Here is a 20,002-nt window from a genome sequence, read left to right as displayed (position 1 = left end):
GAGAGCATGAATAGTGCTTTGTTTAAAGTTGGATGCCAATAATTCATAGATAGCGAAAAGTGATTAAGGAAGTGATTAATATGAATGGCCAATTACGTTAAAAGGGCAAAGAACCATTACAACAAGTAATGGCTTAGTACTTATCTTTAGTTTTAGTATAAATTTAATTTTTATTATTTAATAAATTTATTATATTATATAGAATATTTAAATTTATTTATAAATATTATTATTTTTTTTTTTATAATAATAATATATATAATAGTATTTATTAAAATATTGTATATTATAAGTATATATAATATTTTTAATAGAATGATTTTTTAAAAAAAAATATAATATTAAAAATCTTAAAAGTATCAAAAGTATCATGTTTTACAATCTGAATTAATTTTATAATAAAATTAAAATGATAAATCTAAACTAGAAAGCTTTTAATAAACTTAGCATTAGCCTACGTCAGAAGGAGGGAAATATTTTATTATTTGATAGGACTATTTTCATAGTTTGAATGTCCTTTGATGGAGAATATTTCATTAAAATAAATATCCCATGACTTAAAATTATACAATGGAGAAGAAAAGTGGAATTTGTGGTAACAAATCTTATTTCTAGTAAAAATACATATGTATGGTGAAAATGTATGTCTGAGATGTGAAATAGGGAGAGCATGCTATTTCTCTCAAGGATGCAATCATTTTCATATGAATTAAAAAGGGATTACACGAATTAAAATATAAAATGTACATTATTAAAAAGGGGATAAATATAAAATGCTTGACACTGTTAAAAATGCTTTCACATGCTTTCATACAAGAGGGGAATTTTTTTATCACATGGAAAATGAGAAGTATATGATTTTAAATAGTTTTTCAAAAATATTTTGTCTGATGTGTTAGAGTCTGATGGAATCTAGTTTGGTCATGGCCATTTCATTATCCACCAGGCAATGTTATGTAATATGACAAAGAGTTAAACTTTCCCAAAAGGACAATTGGGAATCCTATGTGAGAAAGAATATTATCTATTTAATTTATTTAGTTTAGTCTTGTCTTTATTAAGTTTAAGAATTTATTTTTAAAAATATTAGAATTTCAATAATCTTTAGACAACATTGTTGGGTTGCTGGGGCACTTAGCTACCTCCTAGTTTGTAAAAAAAAAATAGGGGAGAAAGAAGAGGGTCATGAGAATAAGTGGTTGCATGCTCCATTGGATTTTATCCTTAGTAAAGGGTTTGTGACATATCTAATCACATTTTAGTGCTATTTGCTAAAAGATGTCAGTGTTTTAGATTATTGTTTTAGAATTATGATAGGGTAGTTGTCTGTTAGGTCAAAGGTTAGTGAGTTTGCTACAAGGAAACAACACCTTCCTAAGATATCTTGATCTTGATCTAATCTTTCATTTGTTTAAGAAATAGTTTAATATTATTAGAAATTTTTGTAGTCTTCAAAATGTATATTAGATTCTCAATCCAAATCTATTTCCTAAATATCATGGAGGAATTGTAGCAAGAGTCACATGCAATGTGGGTGGTAAGAACACACTTACAATTTCATTAAATCTAAGAATTGAATTTCTTTCAAAATTGACAATTTGAAACAAAGCTCTTTAGAATTATTGAAGTAATTAGGTAATCATGTAGAATTTAATTAATTAATTGTTAATAACTTAAGTTTTTCTAAATAGAAAAATAATACAATCCATGGAAAAACTTTAGTTACAAATTCTTTTCCCTTCTTCTGTAGAGGGGACTCAAGCTGCTCAAGCAACAATTGCACCATTAGGTGCATCAATTTAGTCTATTTGAATTATGAGACATTTATTTTTGTTCAACTTTTTTCTATTGATGACTTTATCTAGAAAATCAATTGTAAAGAGATACATATTCTATATCTCTAGAATCAACAAACACAATTACATTCATCTAATGTCACTTGTTGAACAATAGTATGTCCTCCTCCTTTATTCCCATGTATGTATTGAACATTACCTTGTAAGAAAAGATCTATAAGGTTAACTTATCAAATAATTGCTAAACATGAGATATTTATGAAATAAGATAATTATTTCCATTGTTTCATCTATGTAAACAATGCCTATATACAATGAGTGTGGCTCTTTCCCTTAACACTTTCACAGTCTAAGGTACTTTTAAATATATTTATGGTCCTCCCCCACTTTCTCCCTCTCCCTCTCTCTAATATAATTAATTATCTTCCCCCTTATTCACAAATAATTTCAGAAAAATATGTTCCTCTATGGTGAACTATTAATAATAGCATCACAGACTATAAAACAGAGTAGAAACGATCAGCAAAACATAGTTAAAACAGAGTAGCAAAATACACTAGAATAGAGCAGAGATGCACAAAAGAAACTAAAACTTATTCTATAAACACTATCAAATTGTTACATCCATGTATGGGGCAGGCTGATCTACTTATAGATGTGTGCAGCCTTCTGGAGAATTCTATAGAGACTACGGCGGGGAAAACTTCTGGAGTCTTCCTTGTAACTGGATGTTTCTAGAAACTATAATAAATGCCCAACTACTAATTTATTAAATAAACATTATTCTAACACCCTTCTTTAATTTCTACCACTAATGGATCTATATGTGAGATAAATTAAAAATTCAAATAGGATGGGTCTCGGCATTCAGCCTTCTTAGGTACCCATTTACAACATACAATCTTTGTTCTACATATCACTATCACTTTGTTTCTCTTATCATTATACTTTTGGTTTTTAATTATTTACCCATAACCATTTGAGATTTTTCAACTAATACATTTTATTTTTGCTTTAGATTTCTCACCCAAGAAAGTGGTTTGGATTACCACAAACCCTTCAAAGACTTGACAAAAATATCATCTCAATAGTGGGGAAACGATCTCTAGGCTTTTCTCCTTTATGAAATCTCATTCTTCGACAATGATTCTGATTTTCTCAAACCACTTGTACTCCTCCTTGAGAATTCACACTTTGAAGGATTTTAATTATTGCTCACACTTGAAAATTTGCACTTAAACAAACCTTTGATCATACCTACAATCTTTTGCCAACTTGATCTATAGCTCCATCCAAAGTCCATTTTTAAGCACTTGTCCATACAAATATTTTTACACTTTTTATTCCAACACATCTTTTCACTATGAGTCTTTAAGCCACAAATATTACATGGATGTAGATCCCAACACTTGTCTTTTGTGTGTCCTTTCTTATTACAATTTGAACATTGCATATATTGTTTACTTTGAACAAATTTGCTTGAACCAATGACATCATTTCTTTCATCTGTTGTATATCCTAGTTCTTCATACTTTGGTCTCATTGTTGCTAGAATGGGTTCTATGATTCCTTGTTATCTTTAAAAACACATTTATCAAGTGATGATTCCAAATCTTCCAAATATTGTTTACTACACGAAATATCACATAGTGATTTTGTCTTCAAGCATACATTCCTCGAAGTGAGTGATTGATTTAATTCATTTTTTTAACAAGTCATTCTCTACTTCTAATTTCTTCATTTCTCTCTCCAATTCTTCATTTCTTTTCTTAACAATATCAAATGACTTTAATTATTGTTCTAGCTCCCCGTTTGCATCTATATAAACACTAATCTGATTTAAAAAGTTACATTTTTCTACACTCATTTATTTTCTTAACTTTATCAATTCTTCCTGCAAAAAATTCTTTTCACAAATTAAACCTATATTTTCTTTCTTCACCTTTATTAATTATTGTTCTAAATTCTCTATTTTGAAAATTAAATTTGCATTTTCCTTTAACACTCTTTTGCCTTGTTTTCTCATTGTAATAAAAAACTTTTATTCTGCCTAAGTAAGATCTTGCAAATTTAGAATTAAACTTACCTTTTCTTTAACCTTGATTAATTGTCTACCTTCTCCTTGAGGCAATCTAGAAGCTTTTGCATTTTTACACAAAAATTGTTTTGGATTCCTTCCAGCTGATCAGATGCTTAACTATAGTCCATGGTGACAGTAAAATCCAAATCAGTTTTCTTAGCAGAGTTAGCTTGATCTTCTCTAGTGGAGACACCTCTTCATACTCAAAGCAGCAACAATTCTTTTCTGCAGACCTTGCAAGGATTTTTAACCATGGCTTAACCTTTAACAGCTTCACTTTGTAAACAAAAGTGCTAGATTCCCTTAAGCAGAAGTCTACACAGCCAATGAGAAGCTCTTTAAACTCTTCTTCATAAATAATACAACACAGAAGAACAGAAAGAACAACTATAAATCTATTGAGAAACCCAAGAATCTGTTTTTGCTTTGATACCATGATGAACTATTAGTAACAGCAACACAGACTGTAAAACAGAGCAAAAATGACCAGCAAAACAGAGTTAAAATAGAGCAGCAGAATACACTGGAATAGAGCAGAGATGCACAGAGGAAACTAAAACTTATTCTATAAACACTATCAAATTGTTACATCCATGTATGGGCAGGCTGATCTACTTATAGATGTGTGCAGGCTTCTGAAGAATTCTAAAGAGATTATGGTGGGGAAAACTTCTAGAGTCTTCCTTGTAACTGGATGTTTCTAGAAACTATAATAAATGCCCAACTACTACTTTATTAAATAAACATTATTCTAACACTCTGCTACATATAAATTATTCCTTGCTTAATGATAGTCTCCTGCCCATTTCCTATTTGGAAGAAGGCAATTGATGCAGCTGCAACTGTTCTTGCTACTGCCCACAATGAGGTATTGACGAAAATCAGGGATCTGTGGAAGAAATGGGGTTAAATGTGAAGTCCCTTAGCTTTAGCCTTAGCAATGTCAGGCATGTTTGCATTTCCATAGAGCTTTCTGTCTTGCTTTAGTGGCATAAGTATTTTGATTCCAAAATGGAAACAGGAACAGCCTTTTAGTACACTATGGGAAGTACCATTCGATCTTTGCTTCGTCACTAGAGGCATGATCATCCTTGACTAGAATCAATGCCACTGCGAAGACTTATACTCTATGGCTTATTTTTTGTTGCAATGATTTACTTGTAGGATTGTGCGTTTTAGATAAACCTATTCTCTAGGTTATGTCTCGATGAAGTTCATATAAATAATCATAACAAATTCTTAATCACTGTAATTTGGTTGGATCATGAGTAGGTGAGGTGCACGTAATTTGTGTTGTGTGGTAGAGATTGAAGGCCCACAATCATTGGCAGTGTGATGCGCTTGCAATGAAGTAATTGGGCCATCGATGTGGAGCGAAATGAGGACCGCACAAATTCATGAGGCCTTGTGAGGCTTCCATTTGGTGCCGCCATCTTTTCATATTTTGGCTCCAATCAAAGAGAGTGGCAGCTCCTTACACGTGCCATATCTAATTTCATAATCAAATCTATCGTAGTAAGACACTTTGATTTGCTCGTGTTTGCTTTTCATTGGGAGCGCATCAGGCGAGGTATGCCCTATATAAATCCAGTGCCCCTTCAAACAATCTAAACCTCTCCGTCTTCTTCTCTCTCACTCTGCATTTCTTGGTAAATTCAAGTAGAATATGGAGTTTTTGTTATCAACCCTAATCGGGTGCGTTGTGGTCTGTGTGTTAGTTCGTTCATGGCGGCGTTATAAAGAGTTTGTGAAATGGAAAGTTCTGCCATTGCCTCCGGGCACCATGGGATGGCCTTATTTTGGAGAAACATTTAAGCTTTATTCTCAGAATCCTAACGTCTTCTTCGCTGATAAGCAGAAAAGGTGGCTATCAGTTCATCCTAGTTTGATTTCCTTTCTTTTCTACAATTTGTTAGCGTAATTTCAAGTGTATTAGTAGATTTTTCATTGTGTGATTTTTGAAGTTAAATTCATTGACTTATGTTTTATGAATATTGATTAAAATCTATCTTTTCTAAGAATGAATAGAATCACTAGTTTTATAAGTAGAATTATGAATAAAATTACTAATTTCATGAGTATTAGTTTGTAAATAGAATCATTAGTTTATGAGTAGTGGTTCTTATCTCTTATGAGAATGAATAGAATTCATAAGAATAGAATTATTAGTTTCATTCTAAACCAGAGATAGGCCATAGAATTATTAGTTTGATTCTAAACAAGAGATAGGTCATGAAATATAGGTTAATATATAAATTAATGATCATGAAATATAGATTGAATCTTGATAACAATATAAAAATTCATCGTATAAAAGAGATTGATGGTAGTTTGATTTAGTTCAAAGAGTTAATCAAGATATAGTAGAGCTAAGCTCCCAAATCTTAGTTTGAATGCAATTTGATAACGCTTCCATGGTGAAAGAAACTCAGTGTAGGTTTGGCTAGAAGGCATTGCTGGCAATAATATTGCATGTAGATTAGATTTGGCTTCCCATATGTTGGGGGGTAGGTAGAACAGGTGTGCGTGTTTGGTGGCTTGCGTGTTGTGATATTAAATATACGTGGGGTTTACGTGGTGCAGGTATGGCGATATATTCAAGACGCATATTCTGGGATGCCCGTGCGTGATGATAGCGAGCCCAGAGGCGGCTAAGTTTGTGCTGGCGAGCCAAGAGCATCTCTTCAAACCAACATTTCCAGCGAGTAAGGAGGGAATGCTGGGGCCTCAGGCGCTCTTCTTCCACCAGGGCGACTACCACAAACACCTCAGACACCTTGTCAAACTCTCCTTCCTTCCCGACGCCATTCGCCAGATTGTTCCTGCCATTGAAGCTCGTGCTCTCCTCGCTCTCCACTCCTGGGAACACAGAACTGTCAACACCTTCCACGAAATGAAACGGGTTCGTGCCTTCCACTATTTTCAATATGTCGCTCATTTATTGTACCATAAGATTTGTGCTTTCTCATTTTTCACATGTTCCTCATTTGTTCCTTTGGCCCTGCAGTTTTCTTTCGATGTGGCGTTTGTTTCTATATTTGGTGGGCACGCTGTGCTGGAACAAGATGAGATTAAGCAGTATTACCACACCCTGGAGAATGGATACAACTCCATGCCCCTCAACCTCCGCGGAACTCTCTTTCACAAAGCCATGAAGGTAGGACGTTCTATGAGTAATTTTGTTTCAGCACATTTTCAGCATTCATTTCGTTTGATGAAATTCTGTAAGTACTAAAATAGGGACAATTTCAAATAATTAATCAATATGATCGAGAAAGTGTTTGACTTAAACAAGACGTTTAAAATTGAAACAAGATATTCTAACATCTGATTTGTTTAGTTAGTTCATTTAAAATTATAATGATTAATGATCTGATTTATTAACCTAAACAAGTCAAAATTTAGGGTTTAGGGTTTACTATTTATGTTTAGTGATGAGAGTAATATGAATTTAGGGTTGACTACTTATGTTTAATGATGAGAGTCATATGATAGGGTGGGTTGCTAGTTATAAACTAAATGAGGGTAAAATTTTCATTGAATACTAAAGAGCTTCATCTTGGTCCTAGTTATGTTTATTAATTAGTAAATAGTAATTAGTATGATGATAGTAATAAGTAATGATGATAGTAATATAATTTGACTTCCTAAAACCATTCTTTGATTTTATAAAAAATAATATTTACACAAATGAAAATGTACAATGAATTATTTATGATTGTTTTATTACAATTATAAATTATAAATGAATCATTGATATAAACCAAAATGGACAGTGTAACATTTTAACTTGTACATGCACATATAGAGTTTTTGCTTGAGAGAACCTTTGAATGCTTTCTTTTTTAACAAGTGTCTAATGCTGCAGGCGAGGAAAGAACTGAGCAAAATCTTGAGCAAAATCATTTCAGAGAGGAGGTCGTCATCGTCATCTCACGAGGGTTTGTTGCAGACTCTAATGAGAAGCTCTAGGCAGCCTTTATCAGACAACCAGATTGCTGACAACATAATCGGTGTTATATTTGCTGCACATGATACAACTGCCAGCGTATTGACGTGGGTTCTCAAGTACCTCACAGACGATGCTGAACTCCTTGAAGCTGTCACGGTACATAATTAATATTCATCACTGAAAACAATTTAAACACTTTCACTATTTGTCATATTAATGGGTGAAACCAATTTAGACACTCTCATTTATTGATACTCTACTATTTGAGAGACCCTATGTAATATCCATGGGTTAATGATGCAATTTAGGCACTCTTGTTTAGGACTCTAACATGTGAGAGGCACTATTTGATATTCAAGAGTGAATGATGCAATTTAGATACTCTTGTTTAGGACTCTGATATGTGAGGGATACTATTCTATAATCATGGGTGAAAGCCCCTGATATGAGGGAGAATTTGCAGGCTGAACAGGAGGCTATACAAGAAGAAAAAGGTGGAGAAAAAGGTGACGAAAAACAAGGGTATCTAACATGGGCCGACACCAAGAAAATGCCATTATCTTCAAGGGTAAGGTGGTCAAAAACATAGAAAGATTTTCAGAACTCGAGGTTTGTCATTGTATTGTAACACTGAAAAGACATCACTGTCTCTGCAGGTGATTCAGGAGACATTAAGAAAGGCCACAATTTTGTCCTTCACCTTTAGAGAAGCAGTTCAAGATGTACAATACAAAGGTGACGCAGAGCTCTATCTAACTATTTATCAATACTAAAAGCCATATTATGATTATTGTATTTGTAACTTTGTCGTCCTCATCTTATATTTAGGTTATCTGATTCCGAAAGGGTGGAAAGTTATGCCCTTGTTTCGCAACATTCACCACAGTCCAGATAATTTCCCGGACCCCCAAATGTTCGACCCTTCGCGCTTTGAGGCATGCAAAATGACCTTTTTTATGCACTATCTATAATTCTAAACCGACATGATAAACAATACAATACAAGATGCAATCTCAATCTGAATCTAGTGGAGCTTATATTTTAGAGATGATTGATGATGATGATGCGTGTTTTTGGCTTGTGGTTGCAGGTGCCCCTCAAGCCCAACACGTTTCTGCCCTTTGGAAATGGAGCTCACTCGTGTCCAGGCAGAGACCTCGCAAAACTTGAGATCCTTATCCTCCTCCATCACCTTACCACGAAATATCGGTACGTAATATATCTCTTGCAACATGCAATATGTCACATGCCATGCAATGTTTTAATCAATGCGAATGTGGTTGAAAAGCCTAAACAAAGAGTAAGTCGTCCTTGCAAGGGTTTAATAAATAACAAGAAGACGGGCACTAAGATTGTTGTTGTGCATTTTGTGCAGATGGGAGGTTGTGGGGCCTGATAATGGGATTCAATATGGGCCTTTTCCTGTTCCAATGCAAGGCCTTCCTGTGAAGCTCAGTCGCAAGAAAATACACTGAAAAAGGCCTGGAATAGAGTGGATGTTTTTGGTGCAGCCAAACAGTTTGCATGGACCATGGATAGGCAAATATTTAGTTTTGGGTACATTGGTGGCGGTGATGGATTCAAAGCATAGATTATAGTATGTGATGATAGATTAAGGAGAGATTCAAGATATAAATGATAGGGATCACTCATAGACAATTGAATTGAAAAACAACTATCATCACTTTTATTGACTGTAAAAATCTGTTATTGTATAATACTATTGTAAATTCTGTAAAACATGTTATGACTCTTATGTGATTTTTATATGTAGACTTGTTTTCAGCTTATTTTCTATATGTTGGTTTCAGAATCTTGTATGTAATGTTGAATTTGTTTAGCTGATAAATTTAGTTTACGTTGAAGTGTAATTCTTCAACTCATTAGTAAAAGATTATTTCTCATTGCAAAATGTTAAGCATATAGAGCTTTAGCATTATGATTTCAAGTCTAAGTTACAATTGAAAAAGCAGTTGTAGGTGACATTTGTTTTTAATGATGGCAAGCTACGTAATAAAAAGTTCAAGTGTATGTCATGTCATCTAAGATAAATTCCAATTTAAAAAGTGTAATGAAATGTGTATGTCCTAAATACACGTCGTGTCATACAAGCTAAATTCCAATTTAAATGATGTAATGAGATGTGTAAATTTTAAATATATGTCATGTCGTCTAGGTAAAATTGAAGCTATGTGATGAAACGTGTAAGCTATAAATATGTGTAAGCTATAAATATCTGTGGTGTCATCCAAAGATTTTAATTTAAGTTATGTAATGAAACGTGTAAATTTTAAATATATTAAATTCTAAATAAAGTTGTGTAATGAAACATATAAGTTATAAATATATGTAGTGTCATCCTAATTTAAGAAAATGTGTTGAATTAATTATGTTGTCCAAGATAAAATTTAAAATGTGTAATGAAAATATATATTATTTCTCTTATTTAATTAAATGCGGCCTCTCAACTTTTATAAAAAGTATTTCAAAAATATTTAATATCTGTGAAGCTAAGCATATATATTTTACTACTAATTTCTAAACCAAAAATATTAAAACTTACTAATTTCATAATAATTTACATATAGAAAAATAAAATAGAAAACCTAAAACGAAGAGTAAGATATCCTTCCCAAGGGTGTCTGGAATAACAAGAAGACGGGCACCAAAATTTCTGTGTATCTTGTGCAGATGGGACTCCTGATTATAGGATTGAATATGGGCTTTTCCCCGTTCCAATGTAAGGCCTTCCTGTGAAGCTTAGCCTTTAAAAACATGCACTGTGAAAAGGGTATGGAATAGAATGGATGTTACTGTTGCACCCTAATACCTTAAGAAGCTTATTGTTATTTTTTTTTCAATCTTTAGTTTTTGGTACATGGGTGATGGTTGATCAAAACATATGACTTAAAATGTTGGTGATCATAGATCAAAGTATGTGATCATAGATTACAGAACGATTCAAAATATATATGATATCGATCACAAAAAATATATAAAAAATTATATACAATTGAATTAAAAAGCAGCTATCATCACTTTTTTAGATGGTAATTTTTGAAAAAAATGAAAGGTCAGATACCCATAAAAAAATTAATAAAATTTAGAAAACCATTACATCAAAAATTGTCTAAGATTATGCCAAGACTGCAGCATAGAATAATAATATATACCCACTTCTGTAACCTCAAGTGTCTTCCATCTGCTATGCATTCTTTATTGCTAACTGGAGGCGTAAGAGCCAAACAAAGGCTATCTTTGATAACACAGTCTGCCCACATAAACAGCACAAAGTCCACCTCACCAGGAACATCAGCACCAAAAGCTCACTGGCCGCAAGTCCATGACCAACCTGGGCAGTTGATATGCTCTTGTTAGAATCCAAATTAGTTGAGACCAAGGAGCAACTAGTCATGTCCTTCATCTCTGTTGCACCCAGATCTTACGGCTTCCATCTAAAAATCTGTTATTATTATAAAATACCATTGTGAATTTTCTAAAATATTTATGACTGTCATGCCCCTTTTTATATAGGGTTGTTTTTGAGCTTTCCGTTTCAAAATCTCCTATGTCAAATGATAAATTTTTTTTTTTTCAATTTTGGAAGGCAATAAAAAAAGTTGTGTTTTTAAATAGTTTGGCTAATAAATTTAGTGTACAAGTTGAAGTGCAATTCTTCAATCCATTAATAGAAAATTATCAAATTGCAAGGGTCAGTTAAGTCTAAGTTACAATTGAGATTTTTCCAATATAAAATGGGAGTAAATCCAAAGACAGCTGAAACAAAATATTTGTAGTAGGTATTTTTATAGTGGCAAGTTGTGTAATGAAACATGTAAGTTTTAAATCTAAGCTAAATTCTAATTTAAGATATGTAATGAAACTTATAAGTTTTAAGTATATGTCGTGTCATCCGAGCTAAATTCCAATTAAAGTTATGTAATGAAAGGTGTAAGTAAATATATGTCATGTCATCCAAGGTAAATTCCAATTTAAGTTGTGTAAAGAAATGTGAAAATTTCAAATATATGTGGTGTCATCCAAGGTAAATTATGCTTTAGGCTCTATAATGAAATGTTGTGTCATACAAGATAAATTGCAATTTAAACTCCACTCAACGAAAGATTGTAATTATTATTTTTCACACTTTAAAATCAATGCATGAGAGCGTATACAAAAGTTCTATAACATAATTCATAATTCTTACACATTTAATGTATAAGATTAGCATATTAGTTCCACTTTTGTTTAATTAATAAAGTAACATATCTATTTTATCAATTTATTTTTGAAGAATATAGATAGGAGCCAAGAGAGATGGGGGCTGACCCCATAGTACAAAAAGGCTGAAAGATCAGTTGGAGGTTACCTCTCTATCATCTAACCAATATTAGTTTTATACTTCAAAAAACTAACATAATCCATAGAAACCCTAACAATATCAGTCCTGCTATTATCAAGCATATAAGTAGGAAAAATACTCCATCAATAAAACATCATACTACTACTATCAATCGAACCATTAAATTTATACAAGTAAAAAAAATCTTTGTAGGGAATCAAGTTCATATTACATGATAACATTAAAACAAAAAGAAAAATAGCCAATTGGGCTAATTTCCCTTCTTCTTAATTGGTTCCTCCACATCCTTTGCCTCTGGTCCATCCCTATTCCCAATCATCCCCTCCTTGATAGGTTTCTCTAGGAGGGTCTTCATCCAGTCCTCCATTAGGAAGCTGTATATGGTGTGAGAACTCTCTCTTTCCTTTCCCTAGTCCTTTACATCCTTGTTCACCTGAAGAAAGTACAAGGTGGTAGCCGTAGATTACATAACTTTAGTGGAGAACTTAGCCAAGCTTTCAAATCTTTGTTAGATGCCAATATGATTATTTTCCAAATCCTTCATTGACTATTCAAGCCTGTCAAGCCAAGCCTTATAATAACTCTAATCATAGTTATGCTTTCCTTCCCCCCTCCCCTTCCTAGGGGAAGTAATGTCATCACCACCACTTCTGGCCTAGGAAGGGTTAGCCTCCAGGGTATCATAAATATGGGAGGAGCTGGGAGAGTTGGAGCCAAACCTTTTGCCAATTTCTTGGTGGGGTTTCTTCCTCTTAAGTCAATTAATGTCAGTTTCAGTAGATTCTGAGTTAAGGACCTATTTGGGAGGGGACTTAAAATTCTCCATTTGTAGGTGTTTGCTCGATCTACGAGCACTCTATTTTCTCTTCCTAGTATCCATGTCAAAGTCTACGAAGCTAATTTTGACCTCAGATTAGGGGTTTTATTAATATTTTTATGGCTAGGCCCATAGCCAAGGTCAAGAGAGGCTGGATCATAGTAGCTAGAGGGTTAAATAAGAGTGGAAGATTTTGGGCAAGGTGAAGGATATACAACTTATTCATTCTTCCAAAGAATTTAGCAAAAGGAATAGAAAAGAGATTTGATCTAGATTTTTATAATGGTTGAGGATGGGGAAATGGTAAAAATATAGTATCTAAAACCAATCCTCCAGAGTTATGTATCTCATAATAGCATAGGAGATGACACCCTAGGGTTTAGGGAGGTGTTTCCTGGAGAACCCACCTTGCATATGAATTGGTTCTGCATTAAACTTGAAGAATTTTTGTAGGCTGCTTTCATTTTTCATGTGAGCTTGTTTGTACTAGTTCTTGCCACCCATGGGAAAACCACCAACCCTAGCAATAAGATCCTTAGTGATTTCAAAACTCATCTCATTGATGGCCACCCTTCTCTCATTCCATAAATTGAAGTACTACATAGAGATGTTTTCCTCATGTTTTATCATCCCTTCCATAAAGTGTAACAAGTAGCCCTCCCATAGATAAACAGTCACCACTTCACTCTTCTCCACTCCCATAGGTTCAATACAATCACTAGTGCCCATACCAACACCCAACTCAACCACTAACTCTTCAAATTTCTCCACCAACTCCTTTGAATTTTCTGACATCGTCGAGTTTGAAGTGAGACAATTTTCAGAAGTTAAATAAAATATACTCAAGATGGAAATGTAAAGGCAGTAGAAAGCCATCACAGTGCCATAAAGTTTTTTGAAGCCCAAAATATCTCTTTCCATGGCTCATGTGAGTTGTCCCTTTCTTTCCATAATCACATGATGCTAGTTGTGAATGTAACGAGGTATGAGCGAGATGTTATTATTATCTTTTACAGTCAGATTTTTAAATCTATGCGAATCCATTACCATTTTCCTTTTGCAAAAGGAGATCATAAAAGTGTGTTCACATATAATCTTTCCAAACGTAAACTTTATGAGCCCTTTTGCTTTCCTACTCATGTGGAAACTTTAAAATATGCCACTTGGTGTGATGATTCATATGGTAGTGTTAAAAGTACTTTCACATTCTATCAATAGTTTAGTTGATGATGGAATTAGGCTGATGTCTTCCCATTTAGCTAACCTGATGACACTATGTACAAAATTAGCCAACTCATCTACCATGCCATTACCTTCATAATAAATATGATCCACCTAAATTTCTTGTTATTCCTCCATCATCTTACAAATTTCCTCAATTATCACCTTGATCACCCAACAACTCTAACTATCCCCTTTAACTACTTTGATAATTAGCATTGAATCCCCCTCAACCATTAGCCATTTAAGTCCATGTTCCCTCATGAGTCTTAATCCCCACAAAAGAGGCAAGGCTTTAGCTTCATTATTTGAGCCAACTCCATAGTTTCTAGAATAAGTCATAACCATTTTCCCTATGGAATTGCGTAAAACACCCCCAATAGCAGAACTTCCCACAAAGGCCAAACCATCAAAATCAAGATTAAACCATGTCTTAGGCAGTGGGTTCAACACCTTATTCTTCCTAGACAAGGCTTTGGAGTTTTCAAACTATGCCACCATATGCCTCACTGCCCAGGCAAAATCCTAGTACCTATCAACTCTATCCGGGGGGTTTGGGAGGGGTGGTGTCCACTACTAGATTCCACTACTTTCCTTTAGGAGTCTGATAACCTGTTGCACCACCCCTACACTGGTAGTAGCTTTATCCCTGAATATCATGTTATCTTGTTCCTTCCAAATTTTACATGAAACATAAGGAGGATTTATTAACCATAAGTTATTTAGGTGTTGCTAGGAAGATGGGCCATTCTAATGAACAAACTATTGCAGACTTTCATTAGCACACCACTGGATTCTCCATAAAGTAAGTACCTCCCTATGGACCTCCAAGGAAAAAGGGAAGTGGATAAGGAGGTGTGATATAGATTCTACATGTCCTAAAGACAAAGGACACAACAGTTTGCAAGCTGACATCCTCGCCATTGGAGATGTCCACCATAAGGATAGATCCATGTAACATCGTCCACCAGAAAAAATATCTTTGGGAAGATCCATGGGAGACAAACCTTTCTCCAATCTCCCTGGGCCTCCCCCCTCCCTCCAAGGCAACATAGGTAAGAAAACTTCACCATGAAGTCCCTTGAGGGAGTAAGCTTCAAACCATGAAATCCTCAACAAGGATGAGGGGATCCTATAATTATTTAGTAGGTTTTGAAATTATAGAGCAAGACCCGCCTCCATAGGAGCCTATTGCTGGATCCCAATCCATTGGCATTCTAGGGTGATATAGTTGTAGGTCATGGATCCATAATCTCTGGGGTATGTCTCACACAATGGGAGGAATTTAGTGTGCTTGGGTGGTTAATCTTGGAGCCATTGATCTTCCCAAAAATAAATGGTGTCACCATTCCCAACAATCCAATAGCACCCCATCTTCAAAAAATTTTGGGCACGTGCACCAGATTATTCCAAATTTTAGAGCCCTAAGGGAGACCCTAGGTCCATAAGGCATGATGAAATGATTCTCCTCTAAGTTATTTGGCCCTTACAATGCTGGGCTAATTATTCACTGAATTCATCAACCTCCAACCAACTTTGGATAGGAGGGCTTTATTCATATGTCCAATCCTTCTTATATTTAAACCTCCAAGGTCCTTAGGACAACAAAATTTTTCCTACCTTACCAAACTCATCCTAGTTTGTTCTTTAGTGTCGAACCTCAAGAAGTTTGCTATATTTTTTCAAAGAATACTTTGAATTTGCTAGGGAGTTTAAATATGGGTATGAAGTAAATCAAGATGCCTTGTAGGGAGGCACAGAGAAGTTGGAGTTTCTTGGCACTGCTTAGAATCTAGAAGTTGGAGTTTCTTGGCGCTGCTTAGAATCTTACCTTTCCATCCCTCTAGTTTTCTTTGAAAGAATTCAAAAAGACTATTCCAAAACTAATTTGAAATTTCTTTAATCATGAGCAGGAGCCTAAGGTAAGTGTTTGGGAGAAATGCCCCTTGGATTGTAGAATTTGAATAACCTTACCTCTCAGACTGGAAACAGTGTTGAATAAATGCACTTTTCTTTTTTGATAATATATGCACTGACCAAAGACCTCTAAATACTAGTTCAGGAAAATTTTCCACTCCTTGGCTTCATGGATAGAGGAGATATCAAATGAGAAGGTGTCATTGACAAATTTCTAAATAGTTTTAGGAGGACATTAGGATGTAGCTCTAACACCTCTTAGCCTACCAGCATTGTTCATGGAAACCAAATTTATACCAAGGAACTCAGCCACAATAATGGAGAGATATGGGGATAGGGGGTCACATTAGTGCAACCCTTGGTATGAAGAAAAAAATACCTCTAGGAGTACCATTAGCAAGCATTGAAAAGGTGCCAATATTAACCATGTATTTGATAATTTTGATAATAGTTTCATTAAAGCCAAGTTTAGAGACAATAGAAATCAAAAATTCCTTCCTAACCTTGTCATAGGCTTTGGAGATATCTAGTTTGAGAGCCATACTTGGGTTCTTTCTCCTATCCATAGAGTCAATAATCTTGTGAGTAGTTATGACTACATCTAGAATATGCCTGCCAGGGACAAAACTATTCTGGTAGGGACCAATGAACTTATTAAGGAGGGGCTTGATTTAGTTTATCATAATCTTATCAAGGATTTTATAAAATGTGTTGCATAGACTAATAGTTCAAAATTCCTCTAGACAAATAGGGCTATGAGTCTTAGAGACAGGAAAAATGAAGGTCTGGTTGATTTCCTTTAGTAAATTGCCCATTTTGATGAAGTCTCTAGTGGAATGGATCAAATCATACTTGAAAATATCCCATAATTCTTGAAAAAAAGCTGGGGGAAATCCATTAGGACTAGGGGATTTGAACTGATTCATTCTAAAAATAACTTTTCTAACTTCCTCCTCCTTGACCTTAGTAGTCAAGTCCTCATTCATTTGGTTATTCACAACTAGGTGAAAAGATCTCAGAATATCATTTTTTATGTTACTATTGACCTACATAGTAGGGAGTTATATAGTTCCTTGAAATAGAGAGAGACTTCACCTTTTATCTCCTCCATATCATTAATCTCTTGACCATTATCATCCACCAACATGTTTATGCTATTACATTTTTTCTTTCTTGATGTCAATCTATGGAAAAGGGCGGTGTTTTGGTCACCCTCCTTCAATGACTAAACTCTTGATATCTATTTCTAGAAAACTTCCTCCTGATTTAGGAGTGTCTTCCATAAGTTTAGACAATCCCTCTCCTTTTGCTAATGTTCAACATTAGTATTGTCCTAAATAATTTGGTTTTGGAGGAATCAAACCACTTCTTAGTATATTTCTTTTCTTTGGAGATGTTGCCAAAATAATATTTGCTCCATCCTAAAAGTTTTTTTCAGATTCTTTCAAGTTTTTTGTTGATATGGAACATGGTCATTCCCTCAACTAGGTCCTTCCACCACCGCATAGTACAATATTTGAACTTGGTGTGTGAGTGCCACCTAATTTCATACCTAAAAGGCCTCCATCTAGTAGGTTGATTCTCTAACCAAGAGAACACCAATATAGAGTGATCCAAAATGGTCCTCAACTTGACTTTTAAGGAAGAATGTTGAAGAATGTCCTAACTAGAAGAAATAAGACCCCTATCAAGTCTAACCTCAATCAAATATTTCCCTAATCTATTATTTGACCAAGTGAATGGATGACCTTGAAGAACAATATCAATCAAGTCATTTCTTCCAACAAAGCCCTCCAAATCTTGCATACTATCAAAAAATTCTTCCAAACCCCCTAGTTTCTCCGATGGATATGGGGGGTATTAAAGTTCTCCATGAACACAATTCTTTCTCATCTCATAGTCTCATCTACTTTAGTAGCATCATCCCAGATAGGTAGTCTACCATTACTAGTGTTAGGGCATAAAAATAGAAAAGATTCCAACTAATATCATGGGAGGTGAAACTCGTGACCACAAAATGGGGATTAATACAAGTGACTATTCCCACCACCTTATCAAGGTTCCACATCATGACAATGCCATTAGAGGTGCCATTAGCCTCACTATAAGAAAATTTAGCCCCTGGTCAAATGTAAGTAGAAACTCTACAGAAAACTTGCTCAGTTATTTTAACTTCTTGCAAAAGAATCAAGTCATTCTTAAGCTCTATGATCTTTTTTTTTTTTCATACTATTTTCTAGGGCTATTCAATCCTCTCACATTCCAAGATATGATCTTAATCTTTTGTGATATTGAGTTTCCTTCAGGATTTTTTGTTTCTCTTGTACTATATCCTTCTTTGTTTCCTTTTGATGGATGTTCCTAATCAATGGTCTCCCAATCCTCATGGATGACCCAACATCTACATTATATCCTCCTCTAGGCTTCCACTTCAGGACCATCTAGTCAACATCATAGTTGAAAAAGTCAAGATTTGGTAGCTTAGTTGTGGGGGAAAAAAATCAACAATACCTAGGAGTGAAATCACAAGTGTTCCATCAATGAGTGATGAACTATTCCCTAAGAGGAGGGGTGAACAACATGGAGTTGTTGGAATTACAATAGGAAAGGTAAACTTTTGGGGGGTGAATTAGTAATTTACACTTGGACCCATAAAATTTGCACCACACATCCATCTCATACATTCATCAAGTAAACTGAAATAGCATGTAAAGCATGCACATCTAAAGCATATAAGAAAGTAAACATTCACACATTTAATACCAGATATGATTACCCAGAAACCCACCAATGAGAATGTAAAACTAGGGTGGGGATGACACCAAAAAAATTTCACTACTGCAGTAATAAAGTGTATCTAAGTAAGGTGACAATATTTTGACCATGAAACATGATCTACTTTGTGAAAGGTCCACCCTGTTAAAAGCTTACAAAGACTATTAGGTCTCACACTGTTAAAGGATTTCAAAACCCTATTAGAAGTGTACCTAGTTAAAGGACTTCAACTCATAATTAAGTAAGCATCTTGTTAGAAGATTTCAATACAGCCTGTTAGGACTACTTTGTTAAGAGATTTGACTGATTCACTTGCTAGAATGATTCAACAATGATCTTGGGGTTCACACTTGGTTGGTTGATGACAGATCACCTCTAAACTATTGTCTTCTTGATCCTTCTTGATCAAATGTCTCTTTGCTATATTATTTTCCTTTCCTCTCTTCTGATTTAACTAATTCTGCAATGCAATCTTAGATCATAATTCCTTATCATACACAAATACTCTATTTGCACATACAAACTACTCTCTTCACTCCTTCATACAACTTACACACACACTCTTTATATCATATATAGTTTAAGGTTTTTCCTCCTTAGAAAGACTTTGGTGACTTAGGGTCAGGTATGAACCAACGACTGTGGTTTATCCATTTTATCGCTTAAACCTTCCCTTTTTCTAATTGCTTACATGTAATTACATTGGGTATCCAACTTAAGATTTGTCCTTATCTCCAATATATCATAATTTATCTTTAAGTTGGCTCAAAAATGGTTTACATAGTTGTTTGTGCCTTAACAAACAATTATGTCAAAACTGTGTCACTAGGCATCTGAAGTCTCTGATGCTTGGCATACAGTAATTGGTGAGAGCATTTTATGTCCCAAATTATACCATATTTTAACCTTCATATAAGCCTTCATACTCATTTCAATCCCCATCTTCTATTCTATTTTCTCCTTCAATGTTGCATATGATCAAATATTTATGAGTAATATTTAATATAGTTATTAGATAGAATATGTGAATAAATAGATGAAATTGTATTTATCTAACAAGTTATAGTTCTTCCTATCGCCT

General features: G+C 34.3%; 1 protein-coding gene across 2 annotated transcripts; it reads left to right on the top strand.

The window, feature by feature from the left end:
• The first annotated feature begins 5,487 nt into the window (after positions 1–5,487).
• Positions 5,488–9,601, top strand: LOC149561995 (abscisic acid 8'-hydroxylase 3-like). 2 transcript variants are annotated; one of them, XM_089823853.1, is made up of 9 exons: positions 5,488–5,739; positions 6,460–6,778; positions 6,884–7,033; positions 7,745–7,984; positions 8,292–8,396; positions 8,485–8,563; positions 8,657–8,763; positions 8,919–9,037; positions 9,204–9,601. In XM_089823853.1, exons 1-9 carry the CDS (start codon positions 5,543–5,545, stop codon positions 9,301–9,303), a joined length of 1,416 nt encoding a protein of 471 aa, XP_089679979.1. In that variant the 5' UTR covers positions 5,488–5,542; the 3' UTR covers positions 9,304–9,601. The 2 variants fall into 2 exon arrangements, with proteins under 2 accessions (XP_089679979.1, XP_089679978.1); XM_089823852.1 differs by having other exon boundaries at positions 6,460–7,033.
• Positions 9,602–20,002: the final 10,401 nt, after the last annotated feature.

Source organism: Cupressus sempervirens, chromosome 4 (assembly GCF_028749045.1).
Source record: "Cupressus sempervirens isolate cs-2001-9-10 chromosome 4, ASM2874904v1, whole genome shotgun sequence".
Lineage (NCBI taxonomy): Eukaryota > Viridiplantae > Streptophyta > Pinopsida > Cupressales > Cupressaceae > Cupressus > Cupressus sempervirens.
This window is presented reverse-complemented; position numbering and strand designations above follow the sequence as displayed.